Here is a 19,727-nt window from a genome sequence, read left to right as displayed (position 1 = left end):
CTTACACTCTATACACGTTTGCGCAACATCTTATCTATTGACCGTCGCGCCGGCTTCTAGTAATTTTTTTTAAAAATTTATTCTTATCTCATCTGATGGTAAGTGACGAGTCTAAGATGGAAGTGGGCTAACTTGGAAGGGGTATGGCAGTTTCATTAAATCCATACACCTTGTCGGTTTGCCACCTGACACGGCATCGTCGCGGAACGCTAAATCGCTTGGAGGCACAGCTTTGTCGGTAGGGTGGTAACTATAGCTATGGCCGTACCAGACGAGATATAGAAAATTTATGCTACGTTGGCTATGCCAGTCCTTGGATACCTTCACAGACTACCACCTATAGACGCCTAATAGCCGAACACCTTCGATCGCCAAGCTTAGACAGTTGCTTAGCATAAAAGTCGGCCCACGCCCGTTCGGTACCCTCATTCCGCACATTGTCTTCATTACGTGACTTTTGAGTCCACCAATCACAAAAAGCATTCTCCCCTGTTCCCCGCAAACATTTTAGCATTTTGTTTTTATGCAAAACCTTATATAAGCGTACTCTTGAGGTTGAATCCTCTGTGGATACCTTACTGCTAAAAAATAATGTACTTATGAACAGCAAACATTTTCTTACCAACAACACTTAGATGAACTCTTCGCACCAGCGGTGGATGCGTGGATATCTGGCACTCATAGTATCCTTCGTCCCTTTCACTCACGTACTGTATGAGCAGGCGCCAATCATTGGGCTGCTCGAAGGCTAGAGAGTATCGGGAGTCCGCTGAGTATGTGTGGCGTCCGAAGGAAAGGAGATGGAGATCTTCGCCGCGACGCCTCACCCATGATATCTGGCAAAGACATTTTACTTTGTAAAAAATTGGTCAAGTGTGAGTCGGACTTGCACACTCAGGCATCCGTACCATCGTATTAAAAATAACACTTTTTTATTTCATTTTCGTGGCAACCATTTCTAAATTTTTATTATTTTGTTGTTGTAGCGGCAATAGAAATACACATTCTGTTAAAAGTCTCATTTTGTGACTTCATTCACGTGGATTCAGTTTTTTTTAAACCCAGTGAACTCTTTGATTTTCCGGAAAAAATAGCCTTCGTCCTTGCCTGGGATGCAAGCTATAATAATACAGTTTATATTATAAATCCTTAAATAATAAGAAAGCAAAAATAAAATTCTTGAAAGGATTTATTAAAACCATGCAAAAGTCGCCGAAAATGCTTGATAGAACAAAGATCCCCTAGCTAGTTTCGATGTCGTTAAACAGAAAGGGCCCCTTTGTCACAGCCTTTATACTTGAATTTCATTATTTCAGGATGGGATCGTTGATCCCTTTAATGTATGGAATCTTCTGCGTATAGGTACATATCTTTCTATTATACATACCTTTTTATAAATCCACTTTAGGCAACCTTTGTCAAGCTCAATCTGTATCTTATGTGTTTACTATATTTTCTTATACAACATCACTATACCTGCCCAAATTATAAATGCGAAAGTGTATTTTTTGTTGGTTTGTCCTTTAATTACTTCACAGCGGATTGACATGATTTTTTGTGCCATAGGCTACTTTTAATTTTTTTAATTTGATAACTTGGTCTGTCAATTTTTCCTTTTATTTACATACTAGCTGATGCCCACGACTTCGTACGCGTGGAATTAGGTTTTTAAAAATCCCATGGGAACTCTTTGATTTTCCGGAATAAAAGTTGTCTATGTCACTCTCCAGGTTTTTAACTATATCTATGCAAAAAATCACGTCAACCCGTCGCTCCATTGTGACCTGATTGAAGGACAAACCAACAAACCAACGAACAAACACACTTTCGCATTTATAATAAGGATAATGATCAGGGTACTGACTAGACGATGCCTGCGACTTAATCCGTGTGGAGTTAGGTTTTCTTGAGGGAACCCTTTGATTTTCAAGGAAAAAAGTAGCTTACAGCAGCTGAGTCCGGGATACAAGCTATCTTGTACCCGTCAAAATCGGTTAAACGGATGAGCCGTAAAAAATTAGCAGACAGACATACAGACTGATAGAGACACTTTTTCAGGCGGGTCACCTGATGTTCAGTGATTACCGCCGCCCATGAACATTTGCGGCACCAGAGGAACCGCCAGCTTTTCAGGAAGAGACTAGTATGGATTAATACCTATGGATAGATGGTTAGAGAAATAACAACTCACGGTCTTTTCTCCCAAGTCATGGACCCGACAGTGCAGATATACGCGACTGCCCAACTGAGTTGTCACGTTGTTAGTGGAGGCATCATCTTCGAAGAATGGCAACGGTTCTGAAGTGGTGGTGGAGATGTCTTCTTCCTGGTCCTCGTACACCTCCGTGAACACCTCGTGCCAGAACGGTCCGTTGATGATCTTCTTGTCACCGGTTTTGAAATCTGACAACATGATAGAAATTTGAAAGTTAAGGCGAAATGGGATTGAAGTTGTATACGGGTGCTCTCTAAGACGCACTAATTTTGAAGATAAGGGGAGGATGGTCAATATTCATCTATTTTCTTTTATAACTTCTTTTTAGTTTTATTATTTTCTCCAGAAAAGTGACTCCCATAATCAAAATTCATTTATTCACGTCCGTACTTGGATCGCAGAAATTCATATATGTACCAAATATCAACTCAATTTGTCTAGTAGTTAAAGAACAAATTGACTGTGGCAGACGGACAGACACACTGACAGTCAACGAGTGTTCCTGTAAAGATTCCGTTTTTTCATTCGTAACCCTAAAAATAAAAAGCCGGTAAAATTTTCAAATCATTTAAATACCAGAACATAATTTAACACTTGTTTAAAATGCAGAATTAAATATACAAAATATAAAAGACAACTTAAACAACGATTCTACACAACAATCATTTTTCATCTTCAACTGTTGAACGACCGAGTAAAATCCAAATTGTACTGAAAGTAATAGAATTGCAAAAAGCGAGGCGAACGAATATTAAATAGAAATGAAACAGTTTTAAAATTTATTAAGGAAAAGGCAAACGAAAGAAAATTCACAGCTACCAGTTGCTGAAAAGAGGATGCTTTGTTAGGGAACATTTCCCCGCTTCCTATTAACGTTGAAGAGGTAGTTGCTATTTCTTGGATAAATAAAATATGTATGTTAGTTACTCTGAAATAAAAATATCTTAGGCCCGTAGCAGATGTGGTGCTTTTAGCATCAGCGATCGTCGATTTTGCGAATGCGGCGATCAGCGGCGATGCTGCATCGCGTTTTGACACAGTTCATGACAGACTCTAGAACTCTCGGGTTAGTTCGCTCTATTTCACTCTGGTTTTGACGAAATATAACTGTATTCAATTTCTGTATTTAAATATAAAATCAATTTCTTCGCTGCTTCTGGTCATTGCGTGTTGCGGAGTGGAGTGTTCAATCGCAGAATCAAGTTCGAGAAAAGCAACTAAACGCTGATCGCTGATGCTAAAAGCATCATGTTTGCTACGGCCCTTATGCGTTCAAAGGCAGAATATGGAAAATCAATGAATGCTATCTATCAACTTACTGTTTGCAAGGAAAATACCAGTTGTAAAAATAATTTGCATATAGAAATAATCGCCTACCTAGCGATCTTTTCTACGTGTTCGCTTAAAATCTACCTATACCTATGAATACTAATATTATAAAGAGGTAAAGTTTGTAAGTTTGTTTGTAGGAAGTAATCTCTGGAATTACTGAACCGTTTTTGAAAAATTCTTTCACCAGTAGAAAGCTACATACATGACTCCTGAGTGATAGCGTTAGTATTAATATTATATTCTGTAGTGACAGCTATAGTTTATTTTCAACAAACTTAGAGATCCCTATGAAAATTATAATAATTTAGCTTATGCTCGCGACTTCGGCTGCGTGAACTACACAAATTTGAAATCACTATTTCACCCCTTAGGGGTTGAATTTCCAAAACTCTTTTCTTAGCGGATGCTAAGTAGGTACGTCATAATAGCTATCTGCATGCCAAATGTCAACCTGATCCGTCCAGTAGTTTGAACTGTGCGTTGATAGATCAGTCAGTCAGTCAGTCAGTCAGTTAGTCACCTTTTCCTTCTATATATTTAGAAGACTACCCGTGCGAAGCGTGCGAAAGTATAATGAATAAGGCAGGATATGGCAATATTTTTTTTTTACTTATTTTATTAATTTTAGTAAATTTACCTGTTATCTGCGGCGCGATTACGCATAATGTCCGTGTGAGCAGCGCGCTGAATATCAGCAGGCCAGCTGACGTCATCTTGTCAATCGCGAGCGTTGAGAGCCGAAGAATTCATTTGGCTACTTATCTCTGCCCCTGTGGAAGACATTTTCGGTTTAGCCAGAAAACTTCGTTTGCATGAATTTGTGTAATATTAAAAACTAGCTTTTGCCCTTCGTTTGCGTGACATAATAATTTATAGCCATAGCACTCGGAGATAATGTAGGTATAGTACGGCACAGGTGGAGATGGCAATCGGGGTATGAGGTGGGGGAACGCCCCGCACACCCGCACGTGACCCACGCTATCCGGCACTGGGTTAGCGCTGGAGCAGTGCGGCGGGTGTGCGGGACCATCCCGATTGCCATCTCGCCTGTCGCGTACTAATAGTAACGAAAGAGCCGACCATCTGGCTAAAGAAGCAGCACAGAAAAACACAACTGTGGACTACGATGCCTGCCCAACTTCTCACGTAAAACGGATGGTCAGAAAGAGGTCGGTACAACTGTGGGACCAAAGATACGCAGAAAGTAAAAACGCGACTCTGACAAAAATATTCTTTCCGGATGTAATTGGAGCATACAAGGTCTTAAATAAAATCAAGCTTACACCAATCCTCGTGCAGACATTAACAGGTCACGGTGGATTCGGGCAATATTTATACCGTTTTAAATGTAAAGACAACCCCACCTGTGACTGTGATGATGAAACCGAGGAATCAGTCTTACACATCTTAACAGAATGTCCTAAATTTGCCAAAAAGCGGTTGGAACTGGAATATACCATAGATAGCAAGATAAATAAAGAAACTATACCTGTCATTATATCTAGCAAGAAAGTAAGCAAAAAATTCCTAGAATTTTGTGAACAAATAACAGGAAAGGTGAAACTGAAAAATAACACTAGAATAAGTTAATACTAAATTAGATTATAAATATCTAAAAGAGTATTAAAAGAAGAATATAAAATGTAATTAGCAAAAAAGAAACTGTACATGTAAATAGGTAGTATAAGAATTAATAAAGTAAGAAAATATGTATATTTATATTATATATGATAATGTAATATTATACATAAGAAAAAAAAAATAGCATGTAACATATTATTATAATAATGAATGACAAGCTGAAAAAAAAAAAAACGTAGCTGTTCATTCTCGTCCAACAGAGCAAGGCAAAAAAAAAAAAAAAAAAAGCAAGCCATGTCAGCTATAAAAGGTCTCCGATCATCATGTCGGAGGACAAAAAAGCGGACACACAATAAAAAAAAAATAGCTATCTGTCAGTGAATCTTCATTCTCTTATTCATTTTACAAATCTCATCTTTTATTAAGATACAATTAATAAAAGAATTCAGATGCAAGATAACTTAAGTAACGCATTTCAATAAACCTTTCTTAATTAACTCAATATAAGTCCCGCAAATTGCTAATGCGCGTGGCCGCCATTATAGTGACATCAGCATGAGACTGAAGTTTCGAGATGATGGTATATTTTTACTTAAATATATTTCAAAATGACGTCATTTCTATGTTAAGCAGACATGGTTCCAGCGCAATCAAAAAATAAAAAAATAGCAATTTGCGGGACATATACCACACTTAAGCCATGAAAATTAAAAATATAATTGAGTAACTAACTATGTTCTCTGTGAATGTAATGTACCTAATCAAAATTTTGCGAGACATTTTCTCGAAATCTTGTCACAGACCTACTGTGTTTATCGCGAGGGCGGCAGAATGTATTTATGTCTTTTGGCGGAAATAATAGTATTGAATAATACTCGAGAAACACCCAAAAGACCTTGTTTCCAGATTAAATGTCATGTCTACGAAACGAATGTATGCATAAATGTTTTAATGTAGATTTCATCCACATTTCGCAGCCGGTATCAAATTATACGAATAGGTAGGTACCATATTTTCTATGTATTTACTAAACTTCTTTAAAAGACATCTTACTTTGGTCTGAACGTCTATTGGGTGTTCTTGCTCCAAGCACTGGCTGAACATCAGATTTTTTAGTAGCTCAGGTTTCCACCAAGACGCTGACACACGCTGAGGTGATCGAAAAGAAGAATTTTCACATTTTATATATTATTTTGCAGAAGTCTACATTAATTAATTGCAGCTCCAGAGCAAAAGTGCTTGAGCATCCTGTAGAAACCATAGCTTCTAAGTGGCTATAATATTGTATTACATTACTTATGTCTCTTTATTACTCACTAGCTTATGCCCGCGACTTTGTCCGCGTGGACTACACAAATTTCAAACCCCATCCCCTTAGGGTGGAATTTACGAAAAATTATCTTCCTTTCTTAGCGGATTTCTACGTCACAATACTAACTGCATGCCAAATTTCAATCCGATTTATTGCTAAAGCAATCTGTTACAGATAACCTTTAATGAAAGCATTTGGTGGAGCAGTTAAGTATTTTGTTTATTGTTATTAGAACTGTTGGACTTTAAAAATAAATTGAATCTACATTTGTAAATTTACAAACAAAATCCATCTAAAGTCCAAACTCACGAACACAACATGCAAAATTAGTACCTAACAGTTTTAGTTAAAAACAAAAGTTTCGTTTTAAAACAGGTTTCGTAATTTCACGTTTCGCCTGTGATTTCCAAATTTAATGCTCATCTCTAGGAAAATAACGCATAGGATATAATGCACTTATTTGAATACAACCATCAAGATTTAAATTTGGAGTGTTCCTCTCCAATTAGGTATAATATGGGTACCTTCAAGTCAAGAGTGAATAGGCATCTTCTAGGCAAGCGCGCTTCATCTTAGGCTACATCATCACTTGCCACCAGGTTTGATTGTAGCCAAGCGCTAGTATACAAATTTAATTAAAAAAATATTATATATGAAAACTGGGATTTCATAGCGCGATAATACTTACCTAAGTACAATTATGTTAAAGAAACTACAACAATCCACGAAATACCTTCCCAAAACCAAAATGATTACAACTGAATCGAATAAGTTGTTGAATTATTAAAACGCGAAATAAGTCTTAAACCTAAGGCAATGTCAAGATTTGCACATTTTAATACAGCAAGCATTATTATTCTCGGACAAAATTCTCGGGAAAATGCATTAACGTTTCTGTATAGGGAGGAAGGAAGTGATACAATAAATTCACATTATTTTATTTTTAAAGCGCGACAGAGTTGCGATAACCCGTTAAACTATCACCCCTACTACAGGTCTCTTTTGTAACGTTTAAAATATTGCATTGCGAAAAGCTAGTTTACATTTTAATCGTAAATCGATACCAGCTTAAATATAAAGTAATAACATGGCAATCGTTGGCATTACAATTTATTCTTTGCGCAACTAGTTGCTCCACGTGATTTATTATTGGACTATGCATCGCGCTCGCATGTAAAAACTGCACTTGTAAATCTAAAATTTGCAAACTGCTATTAGATGATGCAATTATCAAACATAATGGATGAGTCATTGGAACTTTAAAAGATAATTTGCAAGTGTAGGTTAAAGTAAAATTAATAAAACTAGTTAGGCTAAATCGTATAGTTGCGTTGAGTGCCTCATTGGCACTCAGTACTTAACAGGAAAAAATGCCTAGAAAATCATACTAAAAGTAGTATAGGTAATCTAACCAAGTGATGTAGGCTCCGTAGTAATATTAACATAACATATTCTTTTTAAACTTTGGATAGTTTCCAGCGTTCATTTTAGAAGAAAATGTGGAACATCGGTTACGTTATAGCACAGAAACTTCAAATTAAAATATGATTTATGGTATATTTAACCCAAATTTTTTGGCTCATTTTTAGCGGAAAAAAATCAGCTTGGTTAGATTGATTATTTATATAACAAACTAGTAATTGCTTGCAAATTTTCCCGAGGTGCACAAAATATGTAATATTAGCTTAAGCCACTTCTGTATAAAGTATATAGTCAAAGTCAAAGTCAAATGATTTATTCAAAATAGGTAATAAATTACTCTTATTGATGGTCTGGTATGGTGTTAGATTTGTAAGATATAGTGGTGATAATTATTACGCAAACTTAAAACTAAAGCTACGAGGGTTCCAAATGCGCCCAGGTCTGAGAAGAGCCCACATATAGCATTCTACTGGTTGAGAATCTCCATCGCCCGCTGAGTGACTGAGCTTTCTTATGAGGTCCAACAGTTAGCGACCCTATAGGTAGTTAGACGCTCTCTCACTATTGACTAAAATTGCAGAAATTGGCATTCTTGTTGCAAGTTTCAGACTTACAGCAAGGATGCCAATCACAATGCAAGGAGGTTGGTCTAATGTTTTTTTGCACGAATACTCGTATATTTTTACACATCTTGGTACGTATATTTCTACAGCAACGTGGCGTAGCGAAATGCGAAATAAGAGTATTTTCGCTCTGCCGGCTCGAATAAAGCCATAAATAGAGGAGGGTAGTTATTCTTATATAATTAAACGTCCTCGAGGTTCATGTTAGAGGAAAAATGGGAAAACAACTACAGAGTGGCGTCAACATCTTATTTGCAGCGATATGCTCAGTGTTATTAAGTTTGTCACGGTGCGTCTTGCAAAGTATTTTATTGGATGAAGGCAGTTTTTTTCATATACCTACCTATTCCTATTTCAGCTTTATTTCGCTTCAAACTTCAGTGTAAGTGCCCTGGGGACATGTGGCCTAGTTGTGACAAGGCACGATATTGCAATTGTGAGAAGGCGATTGAAATTGTTAAAGCAACGTTGACCCAAGTCGGTAACTGGATGGGTGACCGACTTTGGAGGTCTAAAGTTAACTTTTAGTTTCCTCCGAGCACGTTAAGGTCCCAGTTATTATTACTAACATCTGGTAATAACTGTAAAAACTTAAGAATCGGAAGCTATTCTCTTAGTCGAGTTGTATGCGGAAGGATCTGGGAACCCATCGCATTAAAATTATCCTGAGGAATCTCCTATCATTATGTACCTAATTAATGGAAAAAGGTTACAACCGTCAACAACGAAAAATACGATGCAGATAGAGAAATTGAGAGTAAAACTTGTGCTAGTTATGATAATGCTGCAACGGGTAAGGAATAAACAGTCCACCTTCTGAATTTCAGTTCGCTCATTGATTGTTTCAAATCTTGCAAAGGATTTTTCAATAGGTACTTCTACTGAATCGATGAAACTTAAATAGAACTACGCTCATGAACTTCATTCCTATCACAATACAGCATTATATTATTGTGAATTTTAGTTTTCAACTCTTCTGTCTGGATTGTATAGGGGTTTTGGTACTTAAACCCCGAGAACTGAGTGTAATGTGCCAATAATATTAAAAATATAGCTAAGAAGTATATAATATAATAGCCAAAACAATAATCCTCCTCCTATTTCTTGAAAATATCATACCATACTTATATGATGTAATAAAAACAAACGAAGCCTTATTATTTTCTTAAATAATACGAAGCGCACGCCACCACTACATTATGACGACAGAAGTTCGACATTTCAAAAGAACTTGTAGGTAAAGCTTATAAATATAAAGCATATTTTGAATATGAACTCCGTTAGCGTGATTATACATCATTCTGAAAAGAACTTGAATACACAATAACTCACATTTCCCAAAATGGTGAAACAAATATTATTTTTCTTCAGTTTCAGAGTACATTACGAGGTCGTGAATAATAGGAATAGGTATTTTTTGCTTGTTTTAGAGAGCCTAGAGATTTATCAGCCAAAACGCAAACTGGGCATGCTATAAATTAACGAACACTAACTTTGCGTACACTTTGGTTTGTTGTTTTTACTGCACAACTAGTAAGCAATAGTTTTGTGCCCTTTAACATTCCACTCACAACCGAATACTGACGCATTTTGCACTTAAAAACGTCCTTAACTTTGTTATTGTTTTGTTACTATATACTAAGCATATATTTTTATACCAGAAATTTACAGTACAACAGAAAAATAATTGACAGAATCAGTTAAGAATTACCAGACTTGTGGAGTAGGTAACATTGACAAAAACTACTATTTCTTATTCCGAAAGAACCCTATTGTATTTCTGATAAAAACTATTCTATAATTTGTTAACCCGGAGCTATAAGTAAAAGTATGCCTAGTTTCGTCCAAATCCGTTTAGTACTTACAGCGTGAAGCGTGCACAGACGGCTAGATAGATAAACAAAAATCTAAATAGTATATAAAAGGAAAAGGTGACTGACTGACTAACAGACTGACTGACTGATCTATCAACGCACAGCTCAAACTACTGGACGGATAGGGCTGAAATTTGGCATGCAGATAGGACGTAGGCATCCGCTAAGAAAGGATTTTTTAAAATTCGACCCCTAAGGGGGTGACACAGAGGTTTGAAATTGGTGTAGTCCACGCGGACAAAGTCGCGAGCATAAGCTAGTAAATAATAAAATTGTTTTGGTGTCTGCCTCGATAATAATGGTTTCTCCGATTAAAATCAGAAATCTTTCAGTTACAGTTTTATCAAAAGTATGAAAAAATGTGAAATGCAACTTCAGTCTGCTCTTATGCAGAAAGGCGTTTTATTATTTGGCCGTAAGACATTCAAAACAATTACGTAAGGAAAGAGTTCCCATTAAAAGCACAATGCTTAGACAAGCATCTCTCAAAAGATGAAATATCTCTCTATTGAGACAAATGCTACTTGACTGTATAAATGTAGCTTACTAGTCCTATAAAAAGAGACATAATATTATAAAAGTTTGTATAATGATAATACATAGATAATACATAGGTAGGTGTGTGTTTAGATAATACATAGGTAAGTTAACAAAATTATTCAAAGTTTAGATGACAATAATAAATTAATAATTATAGTACCTTCCTATCTCGCAAATAACAACCCAGTACAGAATACCTATAGAGAAAAATAATCTTAAAAAAGAAAAAACAATTAATTCAAAGTGCTTGTAGCGGTCTTTTGACTTTGACTGCCTTAACAGTTAAACTGTTTTGAATGGAATGAAAAAAACGTTTTATTCCTTTTTAAATAAAAACAAGGCATGCGAAGGCCGTCTCGAAACGTTTTTTCTCAAAGATACTTTTGAACGTGTTCTTAAGATAATTTTATTAAGTGGATTCATCGTTTTGTATTTGTTTATTAGGTTTTTATGGAGGCATATAACATCTGCCCTCAAAGACGTTGCTTCGTGATGACCACGACCGCTCTGCCAAGAGTGATACGACGAAGAAGAAGAAGAAGTGAAAATAACCTTGATCGACAGTTGAAAGTGCTCTTCGACGCATTTGTCCTTTTGGATTTTCAAAGACGGCCACCTCTCAAGTTACCAACTTAATCAACGTTGCTTAACCCGCATAATCGATCGATTTATGCTTTCGCAACTAGGTATACAGTTCTTGCAATTCACGAAGGCGAGTGAACTTTACTTGTGGTTACGTCGTATATACGAACATTGCGTAAATGTGCGTGCATGTCGGACCAATCAGCCGCGAGCAAGTGCTCGCAAACGCATACATTTACTGCCTTACTTATATCGATACGACTTACACACAAGACTGAGCCACTCGCTTTCGTGAAGTGCAATAACTATAGGTAAGTAGGCCAAGATAAAATTTAACTCTCATTTTATAATAAAAGCGGCTATTATTCTCGTTATTGTTAGAAAACGATGTGCATGCTGTGTATGCACTTGTTAAACAATAGTCTACTAGCACGTACAATGTAAGGCTTAATCTATGCACCATTGTGGAACAGTTTATTTTACTCTCACGTTATTGCAATATGTTTTTACTTTAAACAATTAATGTAGAATATTATGTAAGTACTATAAGTAGATGAAAAAAAATACTTAATAGTAGGAGAGCCCAAGATGCTAAACTCGAGCGTCGTGAAGACCTATTGGATTGTGAAGATTAGGTGCTAAAAAGAAAAAAGGTTAAATGATGTAACCCTTTTCAGTGGTGGGAAGAGCGCGAACAGTTTTCCAAAAATGTAAAAAATATATAGTCACAAATAAATACTCGAGCGCTTTAGATAATAGTCAGATATTGAGAAGGGGTGTTAAGTGAACACTTAACTAGCTCCTATTCAAAAAACTGACGATTTGGACGCACCCAAAAGTCATGGCTGATTTTAGAAACTTTGTGACTCTCCCATTTCCTTATGTCACGCTCAAATTGTCAGATCAATGAAATGCACACTTTTCTGTATCTATTTTAACTTGCCTTGTTTTAATCTGACACGCTCGAATAAATCCCAAAATTCCCTCCCCTTTTGGCTCCCCTTTGGCTTTGGTTGGGCTCCCCAACCATAAGTAAAGTATTTTGATATGCTTTGATAAATAGAAATCTTGGAAAATAAATAACAGTATGAGTAATGTAGAGCCGGCCAAAAAAATGGTTGAGCACTTTTCAATTAATGTGGAACATTAATCGAATTCCTCCCTCGTTTCCTCTAATGGGATGGAATTTCTGAAAATCCCTGCTTAGGTCTTCGTTATTAAGCGGGCCTTCATGTTAAGGCCCACTTGCACAAAATCCCTTATATTGTTAATTTTTTAATGCTATCACTTTTTGAAGAGTTTATTCCAAGGATGACAAGAAAAGGACAGGGATAGAAAATTTGACATAAACACATTTAGAAGATGGATGCATGTTGACCTTAGTTAAAGTTCATAGACCCAGATCTATAAGTTGATGTACCTAATACCTACATTAGTCAATTTCTTGTAAGTACTCGTAATACAATAATATAGCTATATAATAATACCAGATGACGCCCGCGATTACATCCGCGTATTGTTAGGTTCTTATAAAAATTAGAACCGTGGGAACTCTGATTTTCCAGGATAAGTATTCTATACTGTATATTAAGGCGTGAAAAGTAACAGACAGACATTCACTTTTTGCAATTTTATCAGGTTTGTAGTAGGTCTAGGTATAGATAAATTGCACGGCATGGTCCATGGTATCGCCTAGGTCAAGGTGAACTATAAATACCCAGATCTTAATCTGATTCTATCATAGAAGAGGTCACTATTTACAATAACGAGTTAGATCTGAACCTGCAATTCTGATATCTCTGCATGAAATTATCATTGAACAAATCCGTATCCGTATATAAATAGGAATCCATCCGTGTTATAAAAGCACTAATAATGGATGTAATTTTTAGAGATCACCACATCGTCATAAGAGCTCCGAATATGGCGTCCTTTGGGACAGATAACGAATAATATATTCGGCTTTCAACGGTCCGACAAAGCACTACGCATTGCGGTACTACACAAGGAACATAGAAAATATATATAGGATGGTTCGTGCAACGTGTTTACTCAATGGCACAAAAAGCGTGAAAGAGATAAGATAGAAACATATTTTTTTTAACTAGGTACATTTTTAAGAATTGGACACAAAAATACACCTTATTTTAATACTAGGTATCTACTCATTACATTTTATTGGTGAAAATGATGCATAAAAGCAATAGTTAGGTACCTTGCAGAAGTCTATGTCTGCACCAAGAACAATATTGTGACTTAATATTATGGACTCTACAATGCACCAAATTCCTTGTATTTTGTGTATGTCAAAATTCAGACAGCATTCTTGAATGCATGAAAATTAGTTCTAATCGTTACACCGTGTCCAACTAACCGCCACGTTCACTAATTTTTTCACCTTTCAGGGTAAATCTGGAACTAATGCAGAAAGTAAAGCAGATTCAAGTAGGTATCTATTAGCCAACTGGTTCTAGCTAGCTCAGATGGAATTTTTAAAAATCCATTCTTAACTTGGATCTACATTATAACGAAAATCTACAAGCAAAACTTCTGAACTAGAGTGAGGAAAGTCTCGGTTTGATCCTAAATCGACGATATGTCAAATATTACGGTATGGTAACGTAAAATCAAAGAAAAATAGGGCTACCTTAGAGCTACCTGCGTCAAAATGTACTAACATTTGGCGCCTGCCATTGACGTCGAAGCCTCGATGTTAAAAGTTCTCTATCGTGAAATGTGGCAAGGTTTCTAGATGGCATGTCGTTCAATCAGTACCTACCTATTGATTTTTTATTATCAAGCACTTATGGCTGCTTGAAGACATCTCTCAAGTTATCTCTTGTGCACGTTTTAACACACAGTGAAGAGATGTGAACAATATATGTTTCCTAAATAAAATAAGTATTAACAAACGAGCTTTAGCTCTCAACTTCATCCGCGTTTTTGCGAACCCTTCGTTTTTTCGGGATAAGTCTATTTCAATCATACTATTATATGGATAGTATGATTGAAATAATATGACTATGAATAAATATGAGAAAATGTACGTACATAAAACTGAAACCAAAGAATCTTATGTTTCTTTCTATTGAAATAATAACACAGGCTACGTCTTATAATATAAGAAATTTTCTAAATATATAAAAGGACTGACTGACTGATCTATCAACGCATAGCTCAAAGTACTGGACGAATCGGGCTGAAATTTGGCATTCAGATAGCTATTATGACGTAGGCATCCGCTAAGAAAGAATTTTTGAAAATTCAACCCCTAAGGGTGTGAAATAGGGGTTTGAAATTTGTGTAGTCCACGCGGACGAAGTCGCGAGCATAAGCTAGTTTGATGTAAAAGTAAAGAAAAGAATATATTTATTGCTCTTTATTCAAACAAAACAGAACAAAACCATGTTCAAAATACGAATACGAAGGTAATAGCTGTCTTGCCTGTATGCCGGTATTTTTAATCTTGTCTATCTTCCTTTCTTTTATTTGATGTCGAATTTGGTGGATTGCGGAGTACGTTTTATACTGCCTTGTTCGAATGAAGCATTTCAGTCCTTTAATTTTTTAATTTAAAAAAGTTTTCATTCATGAATTAATGTGAATTACGAGAGGTTTTTTTGGCGTAGGTACGGTTTCAGTGCTTTTGGACTTAATTCGCTTGGCAAAAGTTAAAAAAAATAGTAATCCAACTAGATTAAATGGACTAATACCTAATTTTTTAATGAAAATAATAAATATATTTCTAATTTAGAGCCCCAATAACTAGACGGTAAGAGAGTGGACTAAAATCCGATAGTCAACCTTTTATAACACATTCTTTGCACATTTTTTTTACCTGAATCACAGAAGATATTATAATAGTACTAAAAAATACAGCACCGCATTGGTGGTGCAAATAATATTCACGGGAGGTGACAATCAATAAAATAAAAACTTGTTCGTTTTCTTAATACTCCTATGCCTACATAAAAGAAAATACGGACAAGATGAAACAAAAATCTTTTAATTCTTAATTAGGTAAGTAGGTATATAATATTAGAATCAAACGTAAAAATATTAGCTATATCCAGATATATTCAAGACTTGGAAAGCGGCCAATAGTGGACACTTTTTGTGCGAAAATATAATTTTATTGCGGGTCAGAAGTGTGAGGGTTGGGCTTGGAAGCTGTTTCCATTGTTATTGACCGTCATTTTTGAAAAATAAATGTCGCTCTGATAATGTGATGAGTACCTATACATTAAATAGGCATAAATGCACAATGTCTGACTCGGCAATAAATCATAAATTAACTTAACTTTTTATTAGTATACAAATAGTTTTTTTTGTAAGAAATACATAAGTTGTTTTGTAAAATGAATATATTAATTAATATTTTTTGCTGCATTTATTAAAAATAAGTTTTAATTAGCTTAACTTTCGAAAATCTTGCAATCGATTTGTCTTCTGCTAATTATTCTTCTCAGTAGGTACTCAACCAATTTACATGAAATTTAAATAGGTATACTCTTCTCTCTAATTCGGGTGGAATTTTAGAAAATCTTTGTTACAGGGGGGTTTATATTAGAGGGAGAATCTACGTATATGTAAAGAAATAAGGTTCTAGATCAGCGCGGTTTGAGGCATAATTGATAAAATATGTCAGTCGGTCAGTTTCTTTTATATCCCTAGGTACCCAGAAGATACGACAAAAACAGCAAAATTTTGTAACAATGAAAACGGGCTTACCATCTTAAGTGCGGGCGTAAGTGTAGGGCGGCCATAAGTTACATTTTTTGCGACCATTTCCCAAGATTCTCTTTATACGTCATGTGATATTTTTTTGTTAATTTAAGAATATGTCAGCAAAATACCTGTTTTTACAGGTTTTACTGAAATTTTATTCATATTAACGAAATTTTTTTAAGGATAGAATTTCCAATGTTTGAACAATATAATAATGAATTTTGAATTTCATGCGATCTATTGAAATAAACGACTTAGCGTTCATCACTAATTAGTAATTACCATCAAGTGAGTCAAGGGTAGTCGGTAGAAGGCTAAATAAATCTTAAAACTTTAACCATTTCATACATTTCTAGGTGCAAGAAAACCAGCCAAGTGCGAGTCAGACTCGCGTACCGAGGGTTCCGTACTACAGTTGTATTTCGACATTTTGCATGCATTTTGCAGGAAATAAATCAAAAATTATTATGCCTAAAAATAAATTAAAATCTATTTTAGAATGTACAGGTAAAGCCCTTTCAATTGATACCCCACTTGGTGTATTAATGTAACTTTGAAAGTTGAAAATGCTAATTATTGTTCATGAACACAATATTTTAATTTTTTTACTTGTGATGTAATCACAAATTCACGGTTTTCAGATTTTTCTCTCATGTCCGCTATAAGATCTACCTTCTTGCCAAAATTGATGGTTCTAGGTCAACGGGAAGTACCCTATAGGTTTCTTGACAGACAGACAGACTGACAGACAACAAAGTGATCCTATAAGAGGTCCGTTTTTCCTTTTGAGGTACAAAACCCTAAAACGTTGTGTACTAATTGGGTAAGCTTTACTCTTAAATTATCGGAAAATAGATTTGAAATAAACATGAAATTCCTCCACTGAATTAGTTTCAACCTATTTAATTTTAAGTGTTTAAAAAGCAAATTCTACATCAATTTGAAAGCAATTCAGAAATCAATTCATTTTAATAAAATAATTTTTTGTATTTGAAGTTTAATACCTAACAAAACATAATTATAAATCTTAAATATATAAAAGGAAAAGGTGGCTGACTGACTGACTGATCTATCAACGCACAGCTCAAACTACTGGACGGATCGGGCTGAAATTTGGCATGCAGATAGCTATTATGTCGTAGGCATCCGCTAAGGAGTTTTGAAAATTTATCCCCTAAAGGGGTGAAATAGAGGTTTGAAATTTGTGTAGTCCACGCGGACGAAGTCACGAGCATAAACTAGCAATAAATAAATCTCTATATATATAAAAATGAATCGCTGAGTGTGTTGCTGATCGCAAATCTCGAGAACGGCTGAACCGATTTCGCTAATTCTTTTTTCATAATATTCCTTGAAGTACGAGGATGGGTCTTACGGAGAAAAATTTAAAAAAATCCTGAAAATGAATCGACGAACCTTCGTACCTTCATTTAAAATATTAATTACTAGATGATGCCCGCAACTTCGTCCGCGTGGATTTAGTTTTTTAAAAACCCCGTGGGAACTCTTTGATTTTCCGGGATAAAAAGTAACCTACGTCCTTCCCCGGAATACAAGCTATCTCTATACCAAATTTCGTCAAAATCAGTTAAACGGATGGGCTGTGAAAAGCTAGCAGACAGACAGACAGAAGGACAGACAGACAGACAGACACACTATCGCATTTATAATATTAAGTTTGGACTAGTGGATGCCCAGCGGGTGCTAATACGCTAAAAAAATCCTCTAAAACTATCTTCGTATTATTGCCTTTCTAATGAAACCTGTTTGGGGCACATCGGTTGGATGTTTTCAAAGCAAACAGACACAGGCAGAAACATTTTTGTGTTTTATATTATATTAAAGATTGTCTCACTTTACATGCTGTTTTCAGAAAAATGTTTCTTTTAATTGCATGTGCCTGTGTAAGTAAATGTTTCTTTTAATTGGATGTCCTGTATAAAATAATGATGAACAAAATCAAACAAGGGCAATTTTTCTGAACATTTTATTTACTGAAATGTGGCTACCAAATCAGTGGGCTTATTCCTTGCTAGTTTAAGCTGTTATCATAAACTTCCAAAAGCACATACCTCCTATGATGCCGAAAGGTGTAATAACCTATTTTGACCTCCTAATCATGAGTATTATAACGAAAATTGGTGCGAACGTCATTTTGAATACATCAAAAACGAAGGAGAACTTTTTTCATCCGGTATGCATAATCGCGTATTCCTAACCGATTTAGACTATTTTAGATGTGTACAGCGGAACTGTGGGGCGTCACTCCCACATTTTTCCTTCTCCCAGATCCTTATTTCCACGCACATGCAAACTGTGGAACCAACTCCGATCGGCGGTGTTCCCACTAGATTACAACATGGGGTTATTCAAGGGGCGGACCAACAAATTCCTAAAAGGCCGGCAACGCATCGGCAGTTCCTCTGGTGCTGCAAATATTCATGGGGGCCTGGAAATCACTTTTCATCAGGTGAACCGCCTGCTCATTTGCTCGCTATCTCTATTAAAAAAATTAAGAACTTTCTTTTGTTTTTTTTAATGTAATTTTTTTGTGCCAATTTTCGTTATGATATTCGTTATTAGGAGATCATATTAATATGTTATTATACCAAATTTCAGCTTCATCGGAGGTATGTACTTTTTAGAAGTATACCTGTAGAGGCATGCGGCCTCTTCTAAGACTGGCAGCTGTAAAGAAGACATTTCACATCGCAGCTGCCACTTAGAACGGAAATTTGAATACGGAGCGATTCGAAAATCCTGCGGCCCTGGGCGAAATCCAGGGGCCGCATTCGCTCCTCAGATACCAAGACCGACACATCACTGTCGAGCACCGAGCTCCAGTTTTCTTGATTTCGTCTGTTATATTAATTGTGTTTATCCTGGATTATATCTTGTAAATATGTGAGCAGCCGTTTCATTCATACTCCGTGCTACCACATACCCAACGGTAAACCATGGCGACAATGTTGCCAAAGTTGTTTTGCTAGTCGCGGTCGGCTTGCGGTCTCGTGTGCCCGAAGCAACGATCCCGTTGTTGCTGAAACGTGCAAATCCCATTTAGGGCAAGAGACATTACATTTATATTTCCCATTTACGTAGCTTCTGTTCTGTACATAGTCTAAATATAGATAGCTATTTTGACGTAGGCATCCGCTAAGAAAGGATTTTTGAAAATTCAACCCCTTGGGGGTGAAATAGGGGTTTGAAATATTTGTGTAGTCCACGCGGACGAATTCGTGAGCATAAGCTAGTCTAAATAAGAATATAGAAGGAAAAGGGGACTGACTGACTGACTGATCTATCAACGCACAGCTCAAACTACTGGACGGATCGGGCTGAAATTTGGCTTGCAGATAGCTATTATGACAAAGACATCCACTAAGTAAGGATTTTTGAAAATTCAACTCCTAAGAGGGTAAAATGGGATTTGGAATTTGTGTAGGCTACGCGGACGAAGTAGCGGGAGTTAGCTAGTAAAACAATATGTAATAATCTACCTAATAATAGCAAAAATG

General features: G+C 36.0%; 1 protein-coding gene across 2 annotated transcripts in view; it reads right to left on the bottom strand.

Annotated features, from left to right (window-relative positions):
* The window catches only part of LOC117984054 (neuronal growth regulator 1-like), a 137,636-nt gene that overhangs the window by 18,405 nt on the left and 99,504 nt on the right, over positions 1-19,727 (bottom strand). The window contains exons 2-4 of one of the 2 annotated variants that reach the window (XM_034970706.2): positions 4,185-4,317; positions 2,192-2,403; positions 623-836 (exon numbers count right to left, since the gene is read on the bottom strand). In XM_034970706.2, coding sequence (XP_034826597.1) covers positions 623-836; positions 2,192-2,403; positions 4,185-4,260 — 502 coding nt within the window. In that variant the 5' untranslated portion in view covers positions 4,261-4,317. Of the gene's footprint in view, positions 1-622; positions 837-2,191; positions 2,404-4,184; positions 4,327-19,727 lie in introns of those variants that run through there. The other variant, XM_069499690.1, reaches the window with a different exon arrangement.

The sequence above is a fragment of the Maniola hyperantus genome, chromosome 7 (genome assembly GCF_902806685.2).
Source record: "Maniola hyperantus chromosome 7, iAphHyp1.2, whole genome shotgun sequence".
Taxonomy (NCBI): domain Eukaryota; kingdom Metazoa; phylum Arthropoda; class Insecta; order Lepidoptera; family Nymphalidae; genus Maniola; species Maniola hyperantus.
The sequence above is the reverse complement of the archived record's forward strand: the minus strand, read 5'-3'. Positions and strand labels throughout refer to the sequence as shown.